The 20021-nt window shown below is 43.9% G+C and overlaps 1 protein-coding gene across 1 annotated transcript; it reads left to right on the plus strand.

Moving 5' to 3' along the window:
• The first annotated feature begins 3526 nt into the window (after positions 1-3526).
• On the plus strand, positions 3527-19300 carry LOC119842190 (olfactory receptor 6P1-like). Its single transcript, XM_038370096.1, is given in 4 exon segments — positions 3527-3818; positions 3821-4051; positions 18289-18696; positions 19269-19300. Coding segments are annotated over 4 exon segments (963 nt in total).
• Positions 19301-20021: the final 721 nt, after the last annotated feature.

The raw sequence follows: 20021 nt of genomic DNA on the forward strand, positions 1-20021 counted from the left end.
CTGTCCTGTAGTAGGTGACTTCTGGGTACTCTTCTGGCTCTGTCAATCTCCACTTCCTGGACACTACGGTGCTAATAAGCCATGGTCACATAAACACCACCCTATATCGGAAACCTACTGACCGCTATTCCTACCTACATGCCTCTAGCTTTCATCCAAATCATACCACTCGATCCATTGTCTACAGCCAAGCGTTACGATATAACCGCATTTGCTCCAACCCCTCAGACAGAGACAAACACCTACAAGATCTCTATCATGCATTCCTACGACTACAATACCCACCTGCTGAAGTGAAGAAACAGATTGACAGAGCCAGAAGAGTACCCAGAAGTCACCTACTACAGGACAGGCCCAACAAAGAAAACAACAGAACGCCACTAGCCATCACCTTCAGCCCCCAACTAAAACCTCTCCAACGCATCATCAAGGATCTACAACCTATCCTGAAGGACAACCCATCGCTCTCACAGATATTGGGAGACAGACCAGTCCTTGCTTACAGACAGCCCCCCAATCTGAAGCAAATACTCACCAGCAACCACACACCACACAACAGAACCACTAACCCAGGAACCTATCCTTGCAACAAAGCCCGTTGCCAACTCTGTCCACATATCTATTCAGGGGATACCATCCTAGGGCCTAATCACATCAGCCACACTATCAGAGGCTCGTTCACCTGCACATCTACCAATGTGATAGATGCCATCATGTGCCAGCAATGCCCCTCTGCCATGTACATTGGCCAAACTGGACAGTCTCTATGTAAAAGAATGAATGGACACAAATCAGACGTCAAGAATTATAACATTCAAAAACCAGTTGGAGAACACTTCAATCTCTCTGGTCACTCGATCACAGACCTAAGAGTGGCTATACTTCAACAAAAAAGCTTCAAAAACAGACTTCAATGAGAGACTGCTGAATTGGAATTAATTTGCAAACTGGATACAATTAACTTAGGCTTGAATAGAGACTGGGAATGGATGAGTCATTACACAAAGTAAAACTATTTCCCCATGGTATTTCTCCCTCCCACCCCAGCCCCTGCTGTTCCTCTGATATTCTTGTTAACTGCTGGAATTAGCCTACCTTGCTTGTCACCATGAAAGGTTTTCCTCCTTTCCCCCCCCCCCCGCTGCTGGTGATGGCTTATCTTAAGTGATCACTCTCCTTACAGTGTGTATGATAAACCCACTGTTTCATGTTCTCTGTGTGTGTGTATATAAATCTCTCCTCTGTTTTTTCCACCAAATGCATCCGATGAAGTGAGCTGTAGCTCACAAAAGCTTATGCTCTAATAAATTTGTTAGTCTCTAAGGTGCCACAAGTATTCCTTTTCTCTCTAAGATGCTTGCTCATCCAGCTTGGTCTACAACTCCTTCCTATGAATTTTTTCCCCTTTCTTGGGATACAGGCTTCTGATAACTTCTGCAGTTTTGATTTAAAGTAATCCCAGGCCTCCTCTACCTTTAGATCCATAAGTTCTTCAGTCCAATCCACTTCCCTAACTAATTTCCTTAATTTTTGAAAGTCAGCCCTTTTGAAATCAAAAACCCTAGTTGCAGGTTTATTTTTGTTAATCCTTCCATTTAGTTTGAACTGAATTAGCTCATGATCACTTGAGCCAAGATTGTCCCCTACAACCATTTCTTCTATGAGGTCCTCGCTACTCACCAAAATTAAATCTAAAATAGCATCCCCTCTAGTCGGTTCAGCAACTACTTGATGAAGGAATCCATCAGCTATCGCATCTAGGAAAATCTGAGCCCTATTATTATTACTAGCACTGGTCCTCCAGTCTATATCTGGGAAGTTAAAGTCTCCCATGATCATGCAGTTTCCATTAGTATTTACTTCATTAAAGACATTAAAAAGGGCTCTATCCATATCCAAATTAGATCCCGGAGGTCTATAGCACACCCCAAGCACTATCGTAGGAGAGGCTTTACTAGTTTTCTTCCCCAATGTAATTTTTGCCCAGACAGACTCTGTCTTATCCATTGCATCGCTTCTTATTTCTTTACATTCTACCTCATCATTGATATACAATGCTACTCCACCCCCTTTACCTTTGTTTCTGTCTTTCCTAAACAGCACATACCCTTCAATACCTGTAGTCCAGTCATGAGTACTATTCCACCATGTTTCTGTTATCCCTATAATATCTGGTTTCACTTCCTGCACCAGTAGGTCTAGTTCCTCCATTTTGTTACCTAGGCTCCTTGCATTGGTTTACAAACATCTTAATTTTTGCTGTTTGGCCTCGCTCACATTTTGTACCCTATTAGGCACAGTCATTCTACAGCCAGTATAACCTATTAGACTAGTATCCACACCGCCCTCGCTCCTTATATACATTCTCCTACCCACGGCTGTATCCTTTCTTACTTCATCTTCTTCCCTCTCAATGCTAAAATCTGGCGTGGAGATTTTCTGGACATCTCCCATCCATCTCCCCCTAATTCCTAGTTTAAAGCTCTCTTTATCAGTTGTGCCAGCCTTGATCCTAGAAGTATATTTCCTTCCCTACTCAGATGAAGTCCATCCCGAGAGAACTGTCCTCTGTCCGTGAATGCCTCCCAGTGGCCATACATCCCAAAGCCCTCCTTGTCGCACCACTGCCTAAGCCATCTGTTGACAGTCATAATCTTGTCACACCTTTGTTGCCCTTCTCTAGGAACAGGAAAGATCCCGCTAAAGATCACCTGAGCCTCAATTTCCTTAAGCGTCTTCCCCAGCCTAGCATAGTCTCCCTTAATACTTTCCAGCGAGAATCTAGCCATATCATTTGTTCCCACATGAAGGATAATTAGAGGATTCTTTCCTGCTCCCTTTAGGATCCTTTTCAACCTCAGGTCTACATCCCGTATCTTAGCACCCGGAAGACAGCACACCCTTCTATTCTCTGGATCAGCTCTAGTTATAGGCCTGTCTATTCTTCTCAATAAAGAGTCCCCTATCACATAGACCTGCCTTTTCCTGGTGACGGTGCTATTCTCCAGTCTCTCCCCTGTTCCCTCTGGCTGCAAGTTCTTTCCATTCCTATTTTCCCTTATAATCTTCTTCAACCCATCCTGTATCCTCCTGGGGCTCATATTTGGTGTAGTCTCCCTTGACTCTTCCCCTTTTCCTATAGGACTAGCCTCTCTTCTCTTCTTCCTTACCCTTCCACCTTCAACAAGTACCTGCTGAGCCCCTTCTTCATTTTCCAACTCTGCAAACCTGTTCCTAAGCTCTATTTCTCCTTCACTAGCCCGTCTTTTCCTCTGCCTGGTTCTTTGAGTCACATGTTTCCACTGACCACTTTCCTCACCCAGTCTCCCCTCAAAATTCCCCAGCCCTGCTTCTATTTGTGAGTCTGAGCTTTTCCCTTCAGATACCTCATATCTTTGCTCCATCATCTGCTCAAACCCCTTTCTAAACTCAACCAGACTTTCCACCTGCATCTCCAAATGTGTTGTACTGTTATTATTTATTTTATTTATTTTTCTTCTCCCAAATTTTCGTCTAGAGAAATCAGATGGAATATATAGAGTGGAGAAATCAAACAACCATCACAGAATTCATCCTACTGGGATTCGGGGATCCCCAGGAACTGCAGACCCCTCTCTTCCTGCTGTTCGTAGTGATCTACATTGTGACCATAGCTGGGAATATCCTCATTGTGGCCCTAGTTGTGACTGATTGGCACCTTCACACACCCATGTGCTTCTTCCTGGGGAACTTGTCCTGCTTGGAGACCTGCTACACTTCCATCATCCTGCCCAGGCTGCTGGCCAGTTTCATGACTAGGGACAGAATCATTTCTTTAGCGGCTGCATCACACAACTATCCTTCTTTGTAGTCATGGTGACTGCTGAGTGTTTACTCTTATTACTCATGTCTTATGACTGCTACTTAGCAATATGCAATCCCTTGCATTATGCAACACTTATGAGCAGCCGGGTTTGCATCCCGATATTGCCTGGCTCTTGGATAACTGCCTTCTTTTGCAGCACTGTGATCACTTTTATGAAGGCCGAGTTAACATTTGTGGTCCCAACAAAATTGACCATTTCTTTTGTTATTTCACCCCTATGCTTAAAGTCTCCTGCAGTGACACCAGCCTGATTGAACTGGTGGATCTAATCCTGTCATTTGCAATTATACTTCCTACCCTCCTGTTAACCCTGACGTCCTACGTTTGCATCATTGTCACCATCCTGAGTACCCCTTCCACCACCAGTAGGCACAAGGCCTTTTCCACCTGTTCCTCCCACCCCATTGTGGTTGATACTTTCATTATTATTTACATGGCACCAAAAGCCAGCACTGCAGGAGAACCGCACAAAGTGTTCTCTGTTTTCTACGCAGTCCTGACTCCCTTGGTCAATCCTCTCATCTACAGCCTGAGAAACAAGGAGGTCAAAGAGGTTTTGAAGAAAGCTGGAGGCAAACTGGCTGATTTTATACGGAGGTGAATGAAATTCCTATGTCCTCTTTTAGACTGAGTAGATCCTCGTCCTGTCCTTTGACTCACTGAAGAAAATGACATCACGCGTGGACAGGGTGTGGGTGGTAGAATATCTTCCCTAACTGATGTTAAAATGAATTGAGGATACCTCCATTTGTTCCTACTCTTTCACCACATCCAACAAAATTTTCTCGTCCTTATTTTCAAAGCCAGGATATAGCACCCCCTTTCCTGTCCAACCTATCCTCACAGGGCCAGCTCCCACCCTCCCTTTGACAATGATGCAAAGCTGGAACTCTCAGTTCTCTGCTTCTTCAACCAGGACCTCAATACGAATTTGAGCTGAAATTGACCGTGTCCACCTAACTGTCATAAGTTCTTATAAAAAGTTTAGCATGAATCATTTGATAGTCCTGCTTTTTTTCTTCTACAGCACTGCTAAATTTATCAGTAATCTTGCTCCTTTGCCACTAACTTCTTATGGAATATAGAGTCCTGAAGACTCTTATGGCACATCTTCACTGCACACTTCTTTTGGTGGCATATAGAGCATATACATGGGTAGCCCTCACCCCCAGTATGCATATAAATAGTGGTGTAGACAGAGACACACTGCTTAGGTGAGTAAAGACATTCCTGAAGAGGCTGGATATGCATGTAAGTACATACCTTATATGACTCTCTACACACCCAAGCTGTGGCCTCTTGTCCACACTGCTATTTTTAACAGTGTAGTGTCCCACTTCCTTCCTCCTGCAGGGGCTTCTGAAGGAAAAGACTGTAGCAGTGGGGAAACACTCCATCAGCTATCCATTGCCAGAGCCTTTCAGTGATCCATGTAGCTTGTGCCATAATGTGGATCGCAGTGTGCTTTCTATTTCCTTGACACTAGTGTGTAGTCAAGATGTCCCAGTTTTATAGGGACAGACCCGATATTTGGGGCTTTTCTTATATAGGCACCTACACACTCTGTCCCGATTTTTCATACTTGCTATCTGGTCACCCTATGGAGACATAGCCTCAGTTCAGCCCTGTGGAGATTAGAGGCTCTTCGGCACCAATGATTCCCATTATCCGAACACTGTTTTTTTCAGTTGGTTTGGATGTCTCCTGAGACCCCTGGAAAATTGAGGCTCACTTGTATTTGCATGAGCATAATTCAGTTTCAGGTGCATTCTTCACTTTTCCACTCATTACAGCTTTGATGTAGTGTCCCTAGGAATGTGCTGTTATGCCAATATCACACATCCAAGCATGCATTGGGCACTGAATGGATTTAAGGCAGACACTGGTAGCATCATTGGTAGGTTCAGACATCAGTGATGGTCATAAACACAAGACACTACCACAAATAAATTCTTTTCTTTCCACATGGAAGAACATGAGTGCACATCTACAGGAAGTTCTAACACATCCCCGGTACTTTAGGGAATGGCTCTGCCTGCAAGTAGAACTGGCTGGGAATTTTCCCTCAGAATGATTTTTCCATGGGGATATGTAGTTTCTCCATAATTAAAATTTTCTGTGGTGTCACAGGGTCACACTGGTTCTGTAAGAAAGAACAGGGGTCAGTGCACCTGTGACTCATCAGATGCCTCCTAATGAGGCTTTAAAGAAGGCAGCGGGGCGCTAGAGGTAAATCAGTGAAGTAAAGGGCAGGTGAGAGCTGCCTAGGAGTCAGAAATGAACAGGTGACAGCTGCCTGAGACTAGGCAATCGGAGGAGGCCCCTTAAGGAAGCTGTAAGTTTTTCCTACAGGTAAGATGGAAGAGCAGCAAGAAGGTTTTGCCGCCTGACATCCCCAAGCCAGGACTTGGAGAGGGCTGAAGGCAGGAGCGGACACAGAAAGAGTTGCCTGCTGGGCTTCCAAATTACGGAGCTGGAGCCGAGAGCCGAAGGCAGGGGAGCAGATGGGGCCTTTTCCGCTGGGGTCTCCACACTGGAGAGCTGAAGTGGTTCCCACAGAAAGGTGGTGGGGGATTCTGCTGAGAAGTGCAGGGTTGCACCCCAGCTGGAAGGTCTGGGGGCAGGGAGGTGGCTCTCCTGCAGAAGGGACAGGAGAGCAGTGACAAAGTGCCCAGGTGTGGCGGAAGACACCATTGAGGATGAACTCCCAGCAAGGAGGTAGTGTAAGTTCCTTCTGGGAAGAGCGGGGGTTTTAAGGCCTACATGCACTGAGTGTGAGAAATGGATTTAGGTTTGGGATTTGTACCGGGGATCATTTGAACCATGCTTTAGCAATAAACCAGCCCGAAGGAGATGTATTATTTAAGCAAGAGAGCCTGTTGTGGAGTGAATGGTGACAAGGAATAAGGGAAATTGAGGCAGGGGGTTCCTGTTCTGCCACGGCCTGCTGCTGGAGGATGCCCCAGTACCATAGACTCCGACTCCGCGGGTCCTCTTGGGCTCAAGCACGCACCGAAAAAAAGAAAAAAATAGGGGGTGCTCAGCACCCGCAGGGTTGGATTAATCTTTTGTGGGCTCTACCCTGGTCTGCCCACACTCCGCCCCGTGGCCCTGGCCCTGCTTGGCCTCTTTCTCCTGAAGGTCTAATGATGCTCCGCCCTAATGTCCTGTCTCCAATCGGCCTCTTCCCCATGAGGCCCTGCCTGCCCCTTGCATGGGGGGTAGGGAGAGAGGAGCACACACCGGCAAAAACAAAAGTCAGCGCCTGTGCCCCAGACACATGGGAAAATTTCAATATTTACCCAAATATTTCAATTTTTCTAACAGGAAAATCAAACAATATTTTTTTGGGGGCCGGAAAGGGCAAGAGGGAAGTTCAGTCCCACTGAAACTGTAATTTTTTTGCAAAAAGAAACGGAGTACTTGTGGCACCTTAGAGACTAACAAATTTATTTGAGCATAAGCTTTCATGAGCTACATCTGATGAAGTGAGCTGTAACTCACAAAAGCTTATGCTCAAATAAGTTTGTTAATCTCTAAGGTGCCACAAGTACTCCTTTTCTTTTTGCGAATACAGACTAACACGGCTGCTTACTCTGAAACCTGTAATTTTTTGTTTTACCCAAAATGTTTTATTTCAAAGTGCAACTGCTCTAACAGGAAAGAGTGAAAACCAGACAGACTCTATAGCCAATTGGTTAGAACACTCATATGGGCGGCTACATAGGGCTAACATCTTGCTCCTAATCAGAGATTTGAGCCGGGGTCTTCTACATCTCAACTAAGTGCACTAACCACATGACAACTGACTCTTTCACTAGTTTTGACCTGAAATTCCATCCTAGATCTGAGGAAACCTTTGTGGCCTCTGTATCGGTTATAATGAAACTCTGTCTTCTGCTGAAAGCTCATTTTGTCAAAAAAATTTGCCCAGTTCTACTGGTAAGTCCCATGACCAGAGGGCTGTCTCCAAACGGAGTATTGTTTATTTCCCACAGTAGGAACAAAGAATAATGTAAGAGCAAATAAAGGATTTTATAGCAACAAAAGTCCTATGTGCAAGTCTGTCATACCTAGAGACTTACTATCCATTGAGACAGACCACAGGCAGTTCCCTCTTTCTTCAAGGACCCTAAAAATGGGGTCTCTATCTGTGAGACCCGCTTCTCATCAGCAGCTCCCTAAAACAACTGTTACTTCCCTTGAAAATTACACTTTTATCCCCCCTAGAAGCCCTTTGTCACAGGTTCCTGGGCTTTTGGGGTTCTCTTCTGCTTATACACTGGAATCCCTCCCTTGGCTGACAGTCAGAGATGGAGACATCAAAGTGAATTATTATAGCACTGTCCCTTAACAGTTGTTAGATGAGTATTGTCATTATGTGAAGTCATTGTTCTTTTTCCTCCCTCTGTTGACTTAATCCTACACAAACACACAGTAAACATCCCAGCATTTAATCTCTTGTGTTCATATGACAAACCACCTTACATCAATCAGATAAACGTGGAGAGCATGTAATATCCCTGAATTATCTCATACTGAAGCCTATCACAGGAACAAAAGGGGAGTATTATATGGGGAAGAATTATTTATTGGATGTGGTGAAAAAGTAGGAGCAAATGGAGGTATCCTCAATGCATTTTAACTTCAGGAGGGGAGATATTTTATCACCCACACCCAGTCCATATGTGATACCATTTTCTTCAGCATGTCAAGGAACTGGATAAGGTTCTACTCAGTTTAAAAGAGAGACGGTAGGAATTTCATTCAACTCCTCATGAAAGCAGCCAGTTTGCCTCCAGCTTTCTTCAATGCCTCTTTGACCACCTTGTTTCTCAGGCTGTAGATGAGAGGATTGACCAAGGGTGTCAGGACAGTATAGAAGACAGACAACACTTTGTGCAGGTCTCCTGCAGTGCCAGCAGTTGATATCATGTAACTAATGATGAGTGGTCCATAGAAAGTCGCAACTATGATGAGGTGGGAGGAACAGATGGAAAAGGCCATTTGCCTTCTGGTGGTGGAGGGGATTCTCAGGATGGTGGCAATGTTACAAACATAGCACATCATGATTAACAGGAATGTAAGAAGTATAATTGCAAAACACAGTAATAGATTCACCAGTTCAATCAGGCTGGTGTCACTGCAGGAGAGTTTGAGCATTGGGGCAAAATCACAAAAGAAATGGTCAATTTTGTTGAGGCCACAGAATGTTAACCTGGCCATCAAAAGAGTTATCAAGGTACTAGTAAAGAAGGCCATTATCCAAGAGCCAGACACTAGCTGTGTATGAACCCAGCTTCTCATAAGTGCTGCATAATGCAAGGGATTGCATATTGCTAAGTAGCGGTCATAAGACACGACTAATAGGAGGAAACATTCAGCAGTCACCATGAATACAAAGAAGTACAGTTGTGCGATGCAGCTGCTATATGAAATGGTTCTGTCCCCAGTCAGGAGGCTGGCCAGCAGCCTGGGCAGGATGGTGGAGGTGTGGCAGGTCTCCAACAGGACAAGTTCCCCAGGAAGAAGTACATGGGGGTATGAAGGTTCTGATCAGCCACAACTATCGCAAGAGTAAGGATATTCCCGGCCATGGTCACAGTTTAGATCACTAGCAACAGCAAGGAGAGAGGCGTCTGCAGTTCTGGGAGATTTCTGAATCCCAACAGTATGAATTCTGTGATGAATGTTTGATTGCTCCACTCTACTTTTTCCATGAGTTTTCTCTAGAGGAAAAGAGGGAAAAGAGAAATAATAATAATAAGTAATAACTTTAAAACACCCCTGCTAGTCATTCGACTATTCTCTGATCCAGAGACAAAATTGTTCTTATCTAGGCCGAGGTAACTAAGCCTCCATGTTTCACATTTTCTTGTCTCATCTTCCATTCAGGTGTGTCAGAGTTGGATGCTCTTTCATTCATTTAGAGGATGTTGTTGACAGTGAATCATGATGGAGTGGTAGCAAAGCCATACATGCTGTCACATCAGAGAATAGTGATTATCCAAGAAAAAGAATGGGAATATCTATGGAATGTTTTACTCCAGAAAACAAAACAAAACAGTTGTCACTGAGTGTTGGAGAGCTTTGAATTTCTGTGCAGTTGAAATTTGCAGCGGAATCACATATTTAAAAATATTATGAACATAGAGGCAGATGCCTTTTGGAATTAAGTCCATAATGTCTCACTTTCCCCCCCCCCCCCGAAACCCTTTTAGAAAGAGCAGTCATCGAGATTGTAAAGTGAACTTTCAGTGAAGGCTTCTGTATATCTATAATTTATACAAATACCACTGTTATTTTTTCTGCTTTGCCATACTGGAGACAAATGATTTTATCATGATTTGAGCTGCCCAAGTTTTGAAATGCTGCACGAATGATAAGCTGATGCTGTTTGCTAGGCAGAGACAGATATCTCTATGAGGAAATAGATTGCTCATATTTGTCAATCTCTGTTCTTTTGTTTGACATAAGAAATATAAGAAGAAAACCATATCTTGAAAGGAGTTACACTTTTCACATACATTTCCTTGTACATATGTATATCCCTGATTTTAAAAATTGTTCTCTTGCTTTCAATGAAATCCAAGAGCAAAAGCATATCTTAAAGGAAGTATATGCATTTTTAACCTATGTCTCCCTCCAGTGTGTATGTCAGAGTTATGGTGTATGGTTGTATATGAAGCCCAGGTTGAAGCAATCCAGTAATAGGTATAAGCTGATACCTAGGCTTGTCAGAAATAATTTTTTAAATCATTTCAATGGTATTATCAATGTTAATTTTAAGCAGTTTTTACTATTTTATTTATTTAAATTTTCCCCATTTTGAGAGATGGAGGGACAGACAATTATTGAACGACAGTAGTCTTTGAGATACAAGAAGTTACAGCTTTATAACTGTTAAATCACAAATTGTCAACATCACATGTCAAAATATACAAAGCAAGTGACCTGAAATCACGAAATCCTATCTGGTTTTGCTTTGTTTCATTCAGTAGTCCATTTGTGAGGAGTCTAATTCAAAAGTCTAAATCACCGGATTCGGATTCTAAGTTCTCAGGCAACATTTTTCCCACTTTGCCTATCTGTCAGTTTTGATTATTATCAGTGGAAATATTTTTTCCTTGGTATTGGGTGTTTATAATGAAATAAACCTTTGTGGACATGCATGCATAGACATCGAATCCTTCCAAGCCTCCTGATCAGTTTTATATTGGAGAAGGCAGAGAAGCAGAAGTATGATTGTGTGTCACTTATGCGATTATGGCCCTATGATGGTAGATACTTTACAAATATTTATAAGTAGTAGACAGTCCCAGCCTAGAAGTGCAAACAAGATAAATCTTTGAGGTAGCTTTGAAATCTCAGCCTATGGGCCAGATATCCAGAGGTATTTATTTACCTAAAGATGCAGATGAGCTTAAGCAGGTTAGGCACCTAAACACACATTAAAATCAAAGGGAGTTAGGTGTCTAATCTACTCCCGTCCTTTTGAAAATCCCTCTGAGTGCCTTTCTGCAGCTTCAGGTGACTAAATACCCTTGAAAATCTAACCCCAAGGGAAACATTTTCAGTGTTTGGTTTTTGGACAAAAGGTTGACATTTTCCACTGAAAACTTTGATCCGGATGAAAAAGTTTTCATTTTCATAGAATTTTACATGGGGGGAAAAACATTTTCTGACCAACTCTAGATTTTATTCCATGATTCTTGTTCTGAATTTCTTCATATGATTTGCAAACTCAGCTAAAACACAGTAAATGACAGAGAAGATTAACACCCCTTTGGTTAATAGGAAGTATAAATCTTACCTGTTCAGTTGCAGTCCTACTAGACTGATGCTGTGACATCTTCTCTTAGCCTTGTCATTTTCTAACTGCCTGAAGTTTCTCTCAGAACTTTTTATATACTTTCTTTCTCTTAGTAAAGTGAACTAAGACCATGTGTAGGATAGCATTGATTCATTTTAGTAGCATTTGTAAAGGGAGTAATGCATCCTTTTATATTATATCCTTCATGTCATCTTCCTTTGAGGCAGCTACCGCAGGATATTTTAGTTAAGAGGATGGGGGACTTAATTAAGAGAACATTTAATTTGTTGGCAATGTTGACTCTCAAGGCAATCAAACGTCTAACCTTACCTGAATTATAAAGAGCTTACCTACTAGGCCAGTGGTTCTGAAACTTTTGTACTCATGACCCCTTTCACATAGCAAGCATCTGAGTGTGATTCCCTCCCTTTATGTATTAAAAACACTTTAAAATATATTTAACATCATTATAAATGCTGGAGACAAAGCAGGCTTTGGGGTGGAGGCTGACAGCTCACCCCCCCCCCCGCCGCCCCCATGTAAGAACCTTGCAACCCCTTGAGGGATCCTGATCCCCAGTTTGAGAGCCCCTGTACTAGTTACCAGTTAATGGAGTTATCCTTTATCTGTTTTTTAGGTAGGTTTCAGAGTAGCAGCCATTTTAGTCTGTATTCGCAAAAAGAAAAGGAGTACTTGTGGCACCTTAGAGACTAACAAATTTAGAGGCTCAAATGTTAGGGAAGTCAGTGAAACACAGCTGACATATGTCACTGGAGGATCTGGCCAAGTGTGTAAGATCCAAACTCTCCTCCAAAATGGAACCTTTTCATTTGATATAGATTATTCTAGGGTTCCTCCTTCAGGACTGTTCATCCCACACCCTAGATCATCTCTCCACCACACATCTATTCCTCTATCCCTTATATAAATGTGGGGTAAACAATAACCTACGTCAGTAACGCAACAGATCGGTATAAGTCTGCTGACTAACTCTTTTGAGTGTTTCCAATACTTCTTAGGCTGGGCTACTCGTAGGTTTCTTTCCTCAGTAATTCCCAGCCCATGCCCTAGATCCTCTGTCACCCACTCATTCCCACTTCCCTTATTATCATGGCAATGCTATGACTCACCTGTCTGAGTGAGGCATCAGAATGGTATAATCCTGCTGGCTAGCTCCTGCATTCATGAACGATTCCATTCATTAATCACCATTTAACTCATGGGATGACTCCTGGTTTACAATATTATAGGTATAATTAACATATTAACATATAGCTATTTCTATAATATTGGTAACTGATGGGAGGGCCTATTTAGTGCAGGTCCACAGGGGTCAGTCCTGGGTCTGGTTCTTTTCAATATTTTCATTAATGACCTGGATAATGGAGTGGAGATTAAGCTTATAAAATGTACAGATGACAGCAAACTCTTTGGAAGATAGTATCAGAATTTACAATGACCTTGACAAACTGGCGACTTGCTCTGAATTCGACATAAAGAAATTCAGTAATGATAAGTGCAAAGTACTTCACTTAGGAAGGAAAAAGCATATGCGCAACTACAAAATGGGGAATAACTGGCTAAGTGGTCATACTGTAGAAAAGGATCTGGGGGTTTGAGTGATGCTGACAATTTGTGTTTAGACGGTTATACATCTTTAACTTTTTGAATCTCAATGTCTACTGTCATTAAATATTTACTGTCTGAACCCTCCTCCCCGCAATTTCACTCAACTGTTAAAATTTAATTAAATAAAAATTGAAAAAAATGCTTAAAACCCATAACTTTTTGCAGATTTGAAAATTTTACAAGCATAAAAATCTAAAATAACAAACAAACTTAAAAACCATGTCCCCAACAGAGATATTGGTTTTATGAGTCATTACAACAATATGTAACCTTTCATCTTAAAGGTTCCCTTGGAACATGTGTTTACCCCTTATGCTACACAATCTGTCCCACCGTTGTATTTAGCTTTGACACTCGATTACATGAAGAATTGAAGAAGAACACTGTTTAGCTTGGGGAGCTTGTCTCTCTCACCAACAGAAATTGGTCCGATAAAAGATATTACCTCACCCACTTTGTCTCTCTTAAAAATAATTGATATTACTGGCTGAAATGATCAAAAAGAAAAAAATAAATTTTGCCAAGCCTCATTATGTGCAGCAGCTCTTTATGTATGGAAATATCAACAAAAGTATTATAATTACTCCTGTGGGAATTCTGTGCCCAAAATTAAGAATTATGCAACAACAAAAAATTATGCACACAATATTTTAAAATTCTGCAAAATTTTGCATATTTTATTTGTCAAAATAACCTAATATAATCACACCAGTTTCAATTATTTTCGGTCATTTATTTCAAAATACCTGTCAGAAAGTATGTCTGTAACAATACAGACAACAAAAAAGATTCAGAAAATGTTTTTTGAAAAATAGATTCCTTACTAGACATATTAATACAGAACTCTGAGTAATAATTAATTTAAATTACAATACAGAACTGTACCTTGCAAACACTTGGGGGAGCCAGGGATAACAGAGGAGCTGAGGGAGAGGGAAGTAAATTGCTGGGAAGGAGCCTGGGTGTGAACTTGGAAGCTTGTTGGGTATGGGTGGGAAAAGTATGGAACAGGTTTTTTCGGGGGGGGGGGGTTGTGGGGCAGGAGGAATTGTTAGGGAACTTCCCCCATACAGACCCCTAGCCTCTCCCATTCAGTCAGGCACAGCTGCGCCTATCCCCATGTGTCCTTGCACCCCCTATTCACACGTCCCTCCATCCCCACTCAGACATCCACTCCGCACATCCCCATGTGGCCATGTGGCCCCTCCCCCGTCTCCAGGTGTCTCTGTGCCCCCACCCAGCCACTCCCCGTCCCTGTGTCCCTGTCCCCCGCCCTGTCCCCATGTGTCTCTGTGGCCCCACCCAGCCACCCCCTGTCTGTATGTGTCCTGGTCCCCTATCCTGTCCCCATATGTCTCTGTGCTCCCATCCAGCCACCCCCTGTCTGTATGTGTCCCGGTTCCCTATCCTGTCCCCATGTATCTCTGTGCCCCCATCCAGCCACCCCCTGTCTCTATGTGTCCCGGTCCCCTGTCCTGTCCCCAAGTGTCTTTGTGCCCCCACCTAGCCACTCTCTATCTCTATGTGTCCCTTTACCCCCTCCCCATCCCCATGTGGCTCTGCACCTCTCTCCCTCCCATGGCCCTGTGCCTCCACTTCCACTGAGCCCCAGCACCCAGTGCTGTCTATCTCCCCATAGCCCCTTTCTCTTCCCTTGGTGGAGGGGAGCTGCTGCTGTTCTTGCACCACAGCACCCTCTGGTGGGAAAAAAGGTGGAACTGCAGAAACATTTCGGCAGTAGCTTTTTTCTTCACCAAAAATAATTAAAATATGTGGGGCTCATTAATTATGCATGAATGCAGTAGCACAGAATTCCCCCAGGAGTATACAATGCAGTAGGCGATCAAAATATTCTTGGAAACAAATCCATCTTCCCACAATATTCCAGTTACTTTGGTGGAAGAAAGATGAAAGAAAGTGCATATATATAACAATTAAAGACTCTTTGGGCAAGAGAGACTGAACATGGGCAAGCATTAGGATGACTCCATAGCCTGGTGGTTAAAGCACTCACTCAGGCTGTGGGAGAGACAAGATCTGGTCCCACTGTTCCCATGACTCTTTAGGTAGTTGTCCAAAGTGGAAAGGCTTCAAGGAGAGAGAATGAGAGATCTATTGATAGGTGGCAGATAACTTTTTAAATCCCTTCTCCCCACTCACCTGGAGGTTGGAGTTGAACAAAGGTGGCCTACATCTCAGGTGTGTGCCCAAACCACTTGGCTATAAGTTATCTCTCCACCACCACAACAACCTGGCTGCACAGGCACCAACTTTCATTTTTCTGCATGGATGCTCGACTCCCGCTCTGCCCTGAGGCCCTAACCCCCACTCTGCTCCTTCTCCCAAGGCCAACCTTTGCACCGCCTCTTCCTGCCCACACTCCGCCCCTTCCCCCAAGACACCATCCTTGCTCTGCCTCTTTCCACTCCCGCTGTGCCCCCACCCTGAGTGCGCCCCGGCCGTACTCTACCTCTTTCCACCCCTGCTCTGCCCCCTTCCCCCACTGCCTCCCACTCACCATTGAACAGCTGATCAGCAGGTGGCTAGTGGGTCCTGAGCACCCACTAACTTTTTCCATGGGTGCTCCAGCCCCAGTCTATGCATGGCTGAGAATCCCATGCAGGTGAAGGCTCGTCCCTACAGCCCACATTCAGGTGTCAAACACCCCTCTACCTGGCATCTCCCATTGGCTATTTTAGGTAGCTCCCCTCCAAGTTTGTTGGCTTTTGTCAGTCCCATCCTTAGGCACCTATCTTTCCCCATTAACTGTGTAAGGAGCCTAGACACCAAACTCAGGTTTTGGGAATAGCTGTGATTTTCTAGGCCCATAAGAGTCAAGCATTGCAACCTTCAGCATCCCAGCGCCTAAGTCCCTTTGAGAATCTAGCCCATAATCATTTGACTCTGAGTTCGGTGGAAGCTTTGCCTGAATAAAGAACAAGTACGGTCATCAAACTTTGTCTCTGTGGGACATTTGATTGGATAAGGAAGAGTGCGGACTTGAGGTTATCTGTACACCAGCTGGTGGCTCAGATTTCTTTTTCACATTGTTCTCCCTTGGACCACAAATGATTAGTGGAGCTCTCCCTGGTGCAGTCTGAGACCAAGCCAGGGTTGGATTGGGGTGATCAGTCCATGAAAAGATCTCCCTCTGACACAGCAGCATGCAGAGTCACACAACTGGAAAGCCACTGGTGTGCAAGAAGTTCAGCTGGAATGAGATTTTACATAGGGCTGTTTTGTAGTTTGACATTCTGTACATGAAATTCAATATTGATAAATGCAAAGTAATGTGCACTGGACAAAAATAATCCCAACTAGACATACAAAATGTTGGGATCTAAATTAGCTGTTACCACTCAAGAAAGAGATCTTGGAGTCACCATGGATAGTTCTCTGAAAACACCCACTCAATGTGCAGTGGCAGTCAAAAGTGAACAGAATGTTGGGAGTAATTAAAAAAGGGACAAAAAATAAGACAGAAAATATCATATTGCCTCTATATAAATCCATGGTATGCCCACACCTTGAGTACTGTGTGTAGCTTTGGTCACTTTATCTCAAAAAAGATATATTAGAATTGGAAAAAGTACAAAAAAGATCAAATAAAATGATAAGGGATATGGAGCAGCTTCCATATGAGGAGAGCTTAAAAAAACCCCTGGGACTTTTCAGCTTGGAAAAGAGACGACTAAGGGGGGATATGATATAGGTCTATAAAATCATGACTGGTGTGGAGAAAGTGAATAAGGAAATGTTATTTATTCCTTCAGATAACACAAAACCAGGGGGTTGGCTGATGAAATTAACTGCCCTCCCCCAGTTCAAATCCCTTATCATCCTCAAGCAGAAGGTGGATTTGAACCGGAGGAGTCTCCCACAGCCCAGGTGAGTGCCCTGATGCAATTGGGTTCCTGGTCTGTGAGTTGGACACTGAGGCTGCCATGATAATAATAATTTAATTGTAATTTGATTTGGCCTCTTCTTAGGGTCAGATTTCCAAAGGTATTTGGGCTCCTACGGTGCAGCCATGAGGTTAGACACCGAACTGACATTGATTTAACTGAGAGTCAGGCACCTAACTCCCTTAGACTCTGTTGCAAACCTTATTAGGCATCTGGGTTGGTCTTTTAGCACATATATACCTTGGAAAATCCAGCCCTGTGTGACCTGTGCCAAATTCACACAGGGAGGCTGTGAGCCCATCAATACCACATAAAAAAAACAACAACAAAAAAACCAAACCATCGGCAGTGAGTCTCGGAACCCAGGTCTCTGGACTAGAAAACAGCCATGCAGACATTCCCACTCAGGCTGTGAGACCCCCGCTCCTTGCCAGCTTTCAGAGACCAAGCGGGAGCATTTATTTCTAGTGCCATTGCGTGAGCCCCAGGATCTGAGACTCATGGCCATGTGTCATTTGCTTGTAGTGTAAATGTGCCCTGCTAGTGCCCTCACCCCTCAACTATCCTTTCTTTGACTTACAGGTACGCTGAGGGCCGGTGGCTTGCATCGGCCTCCCTGGTCAGCTCTGCTGGAAACCAGGACTGAATTGGGCAGCCCCAAGCTTGACACCCCACGAATCACTGAAAATCGTGGCCTGTCCTTTTTCTTTCCTTGGTACCTTAGGCTGTGATTTTCCAAGGAGAAAAGTAATGGGCCTGTATCTACATCTGTTACTGTGGGAGCTAGTGCCTCATTTCCACAGACTTTTTAATGCACAGAAATCTTCAAATGAAGGCTGGGATTTTCAAAACGAACCTCAGGGAGTGTTGTGCGCAGGTACCAATTCAAATGGGGGCCACTATCATTATGCCCCTTTTACAGCTGAAGAAACTGAGACACAGAGGAGGTATGTGTCAGCCAGCAGGTCAGTGACAGACCTGGGACTAGAACCAATCTACTGTTCAAATGCCTTTGAAAAGACCAGCTTAATTTCTTGCAAAAAGCATTTAACAAAGTAAAGCGGGGGGGGGGGGGTTCATCAACCACTTTTTCTGTGACATCTTGCCTCTGCTCAACCTGGCATGCACCGACATGTCACTGGCAGAGATGGTGGACTTCATCCTGGCTTTGATCATGATCCTACTGCCACTTCTTGTGGTGCCAGCCTCTTATGTTTGCATAGTGGCCACCATTGTGCGGATCCCCACGGCTCAGGGGAGGTGGAAAGCCTTTTCCACCTGCACCTCCTATCTGGTGGTGGTGATCATATTCTACTCCACCACACTCTTCACCTACACCCGACCCAGGGCCATGTACACCTTTGACTCCAACAAGTTGGTGTCCATGCTCTACACGGTCATAGTACCCTTTTTCAATCCCATCATTTACTGCCTGAGGAACCAGGATGTCAAAAAGACCCTGAGGAAAATGATAGGGGGAAGAAGTAAACCGGAAAATAACATTCCAGGGTCTCAGATACATTAATGGGGAATGGATTGTTCAGTTAATGGCTCCTGTTGGAGATCTCATGGGACAGAGTATAAATTGGGTAACTCCCCTGGAGACTATAGCTACCCTTCCTCTCCTAATAGTTCTCCAGCCCTATTCTTCACTCATTGGTCCTGGCTTTGTGAGGCATGAGCTTGACATGCTAAAGGCTCCACCTCTGGATTGCAAGGGGATGGTGCTATATCTTTGTATAGCGTGTAACACAACAGGGCCCAACTGTGCTGTGGCCTTGCAGTGCTCCCAATGATGAATAAATGAATAAATAAATAATTGAGAGAGCCATATCTCCCATTGCTATAGAGCCAGGGCATCTGTTAATCTATGGTGTAGCTCCACTCACTTCCAAATACACCAGATGGGGATCTGGCCCCATTGACACCAATGGAGCTATGCTTACTTACACTAGCTGGGGATCTGGCCCCCCGATGTCAATGGAGCCATATTGATTTACAACCAGTGGGGGATCTGGCCCAGCAGTTTTCATTGTACTTCTGTTCTTATTTACAGGCCTGACTGTCTGGGAATCTGTTGCCCTTTGAGGCACCTTTATCTAGTTAAATTGAGATTTTCAAAGCTGCCAAAGGTACCTTGACATGCCTGAGAAGCCCCTGGTGCAGCTTACATAGTCTGAAAGGTCTGTGACCCTGACAACAGCCTCCCATGGTGGCCCCATGGGATACAGCCCAGCCTGGAATCGCTGTCTGCTGTAGCCCCCATCTTGCCCCCATTGTAAAGGGGTCCTCGGAAGACAACATTGCAGCTGTTAACCTGCCTTGCCTGCAGCCGGAGTATCCTCCTGGCATCAAGGGGCAGGAACATGGGTCTCCCTCCCCCCCTTTCATGGCTAGTCTTCTACAGACGGGTGAATTTCACCAGTGATTGGGTCTTAATCACGTGGGCAACTCCTATCAGGATCTCCAGGAGCTGCCCAAGGAATCTAAGTAATTTGTGGAGCTCTACTCAGTTAACAAAGTGCCTGGGATTTCCCAGGGGATCTAAAAGAATCAGATACCTAAATTCCATTGAAACTCAATGGATGGTGGGCACTGAGCACCCGAGGCCTATTTGAAAATCCTGATCAGCATCAGCTTAGATTCTTTATAAAACATACGTACATTATAGCTCAATCTATGTAGCTTAACAAAGAGAAGGTTAAAGGGTGACATCATTGCAGTCTCCATGGGGAACAAATATTTAACAATGAGCTCTTCCATCTAGCAGAGACAGGTTTAACACCATCCAGTGGCTGGAATTGAAGCT

This window comes from Dermochelys coriacea, chromosome 13 (genome assembly GCF_009764565.3).
Source record: "Dermochelys coriacea isolate rDerCor1 chromosome 13, rDerCor1.pri.v4, whole genome shotgun sequence".
In the NCBI taxonomy this organism is placed as follows: domain Eukaryota; kingdom Metazoa; phylum Chordata; order Testudines; family Dermochelyidae; genus Dermochelys; species Dermochelys coriacea.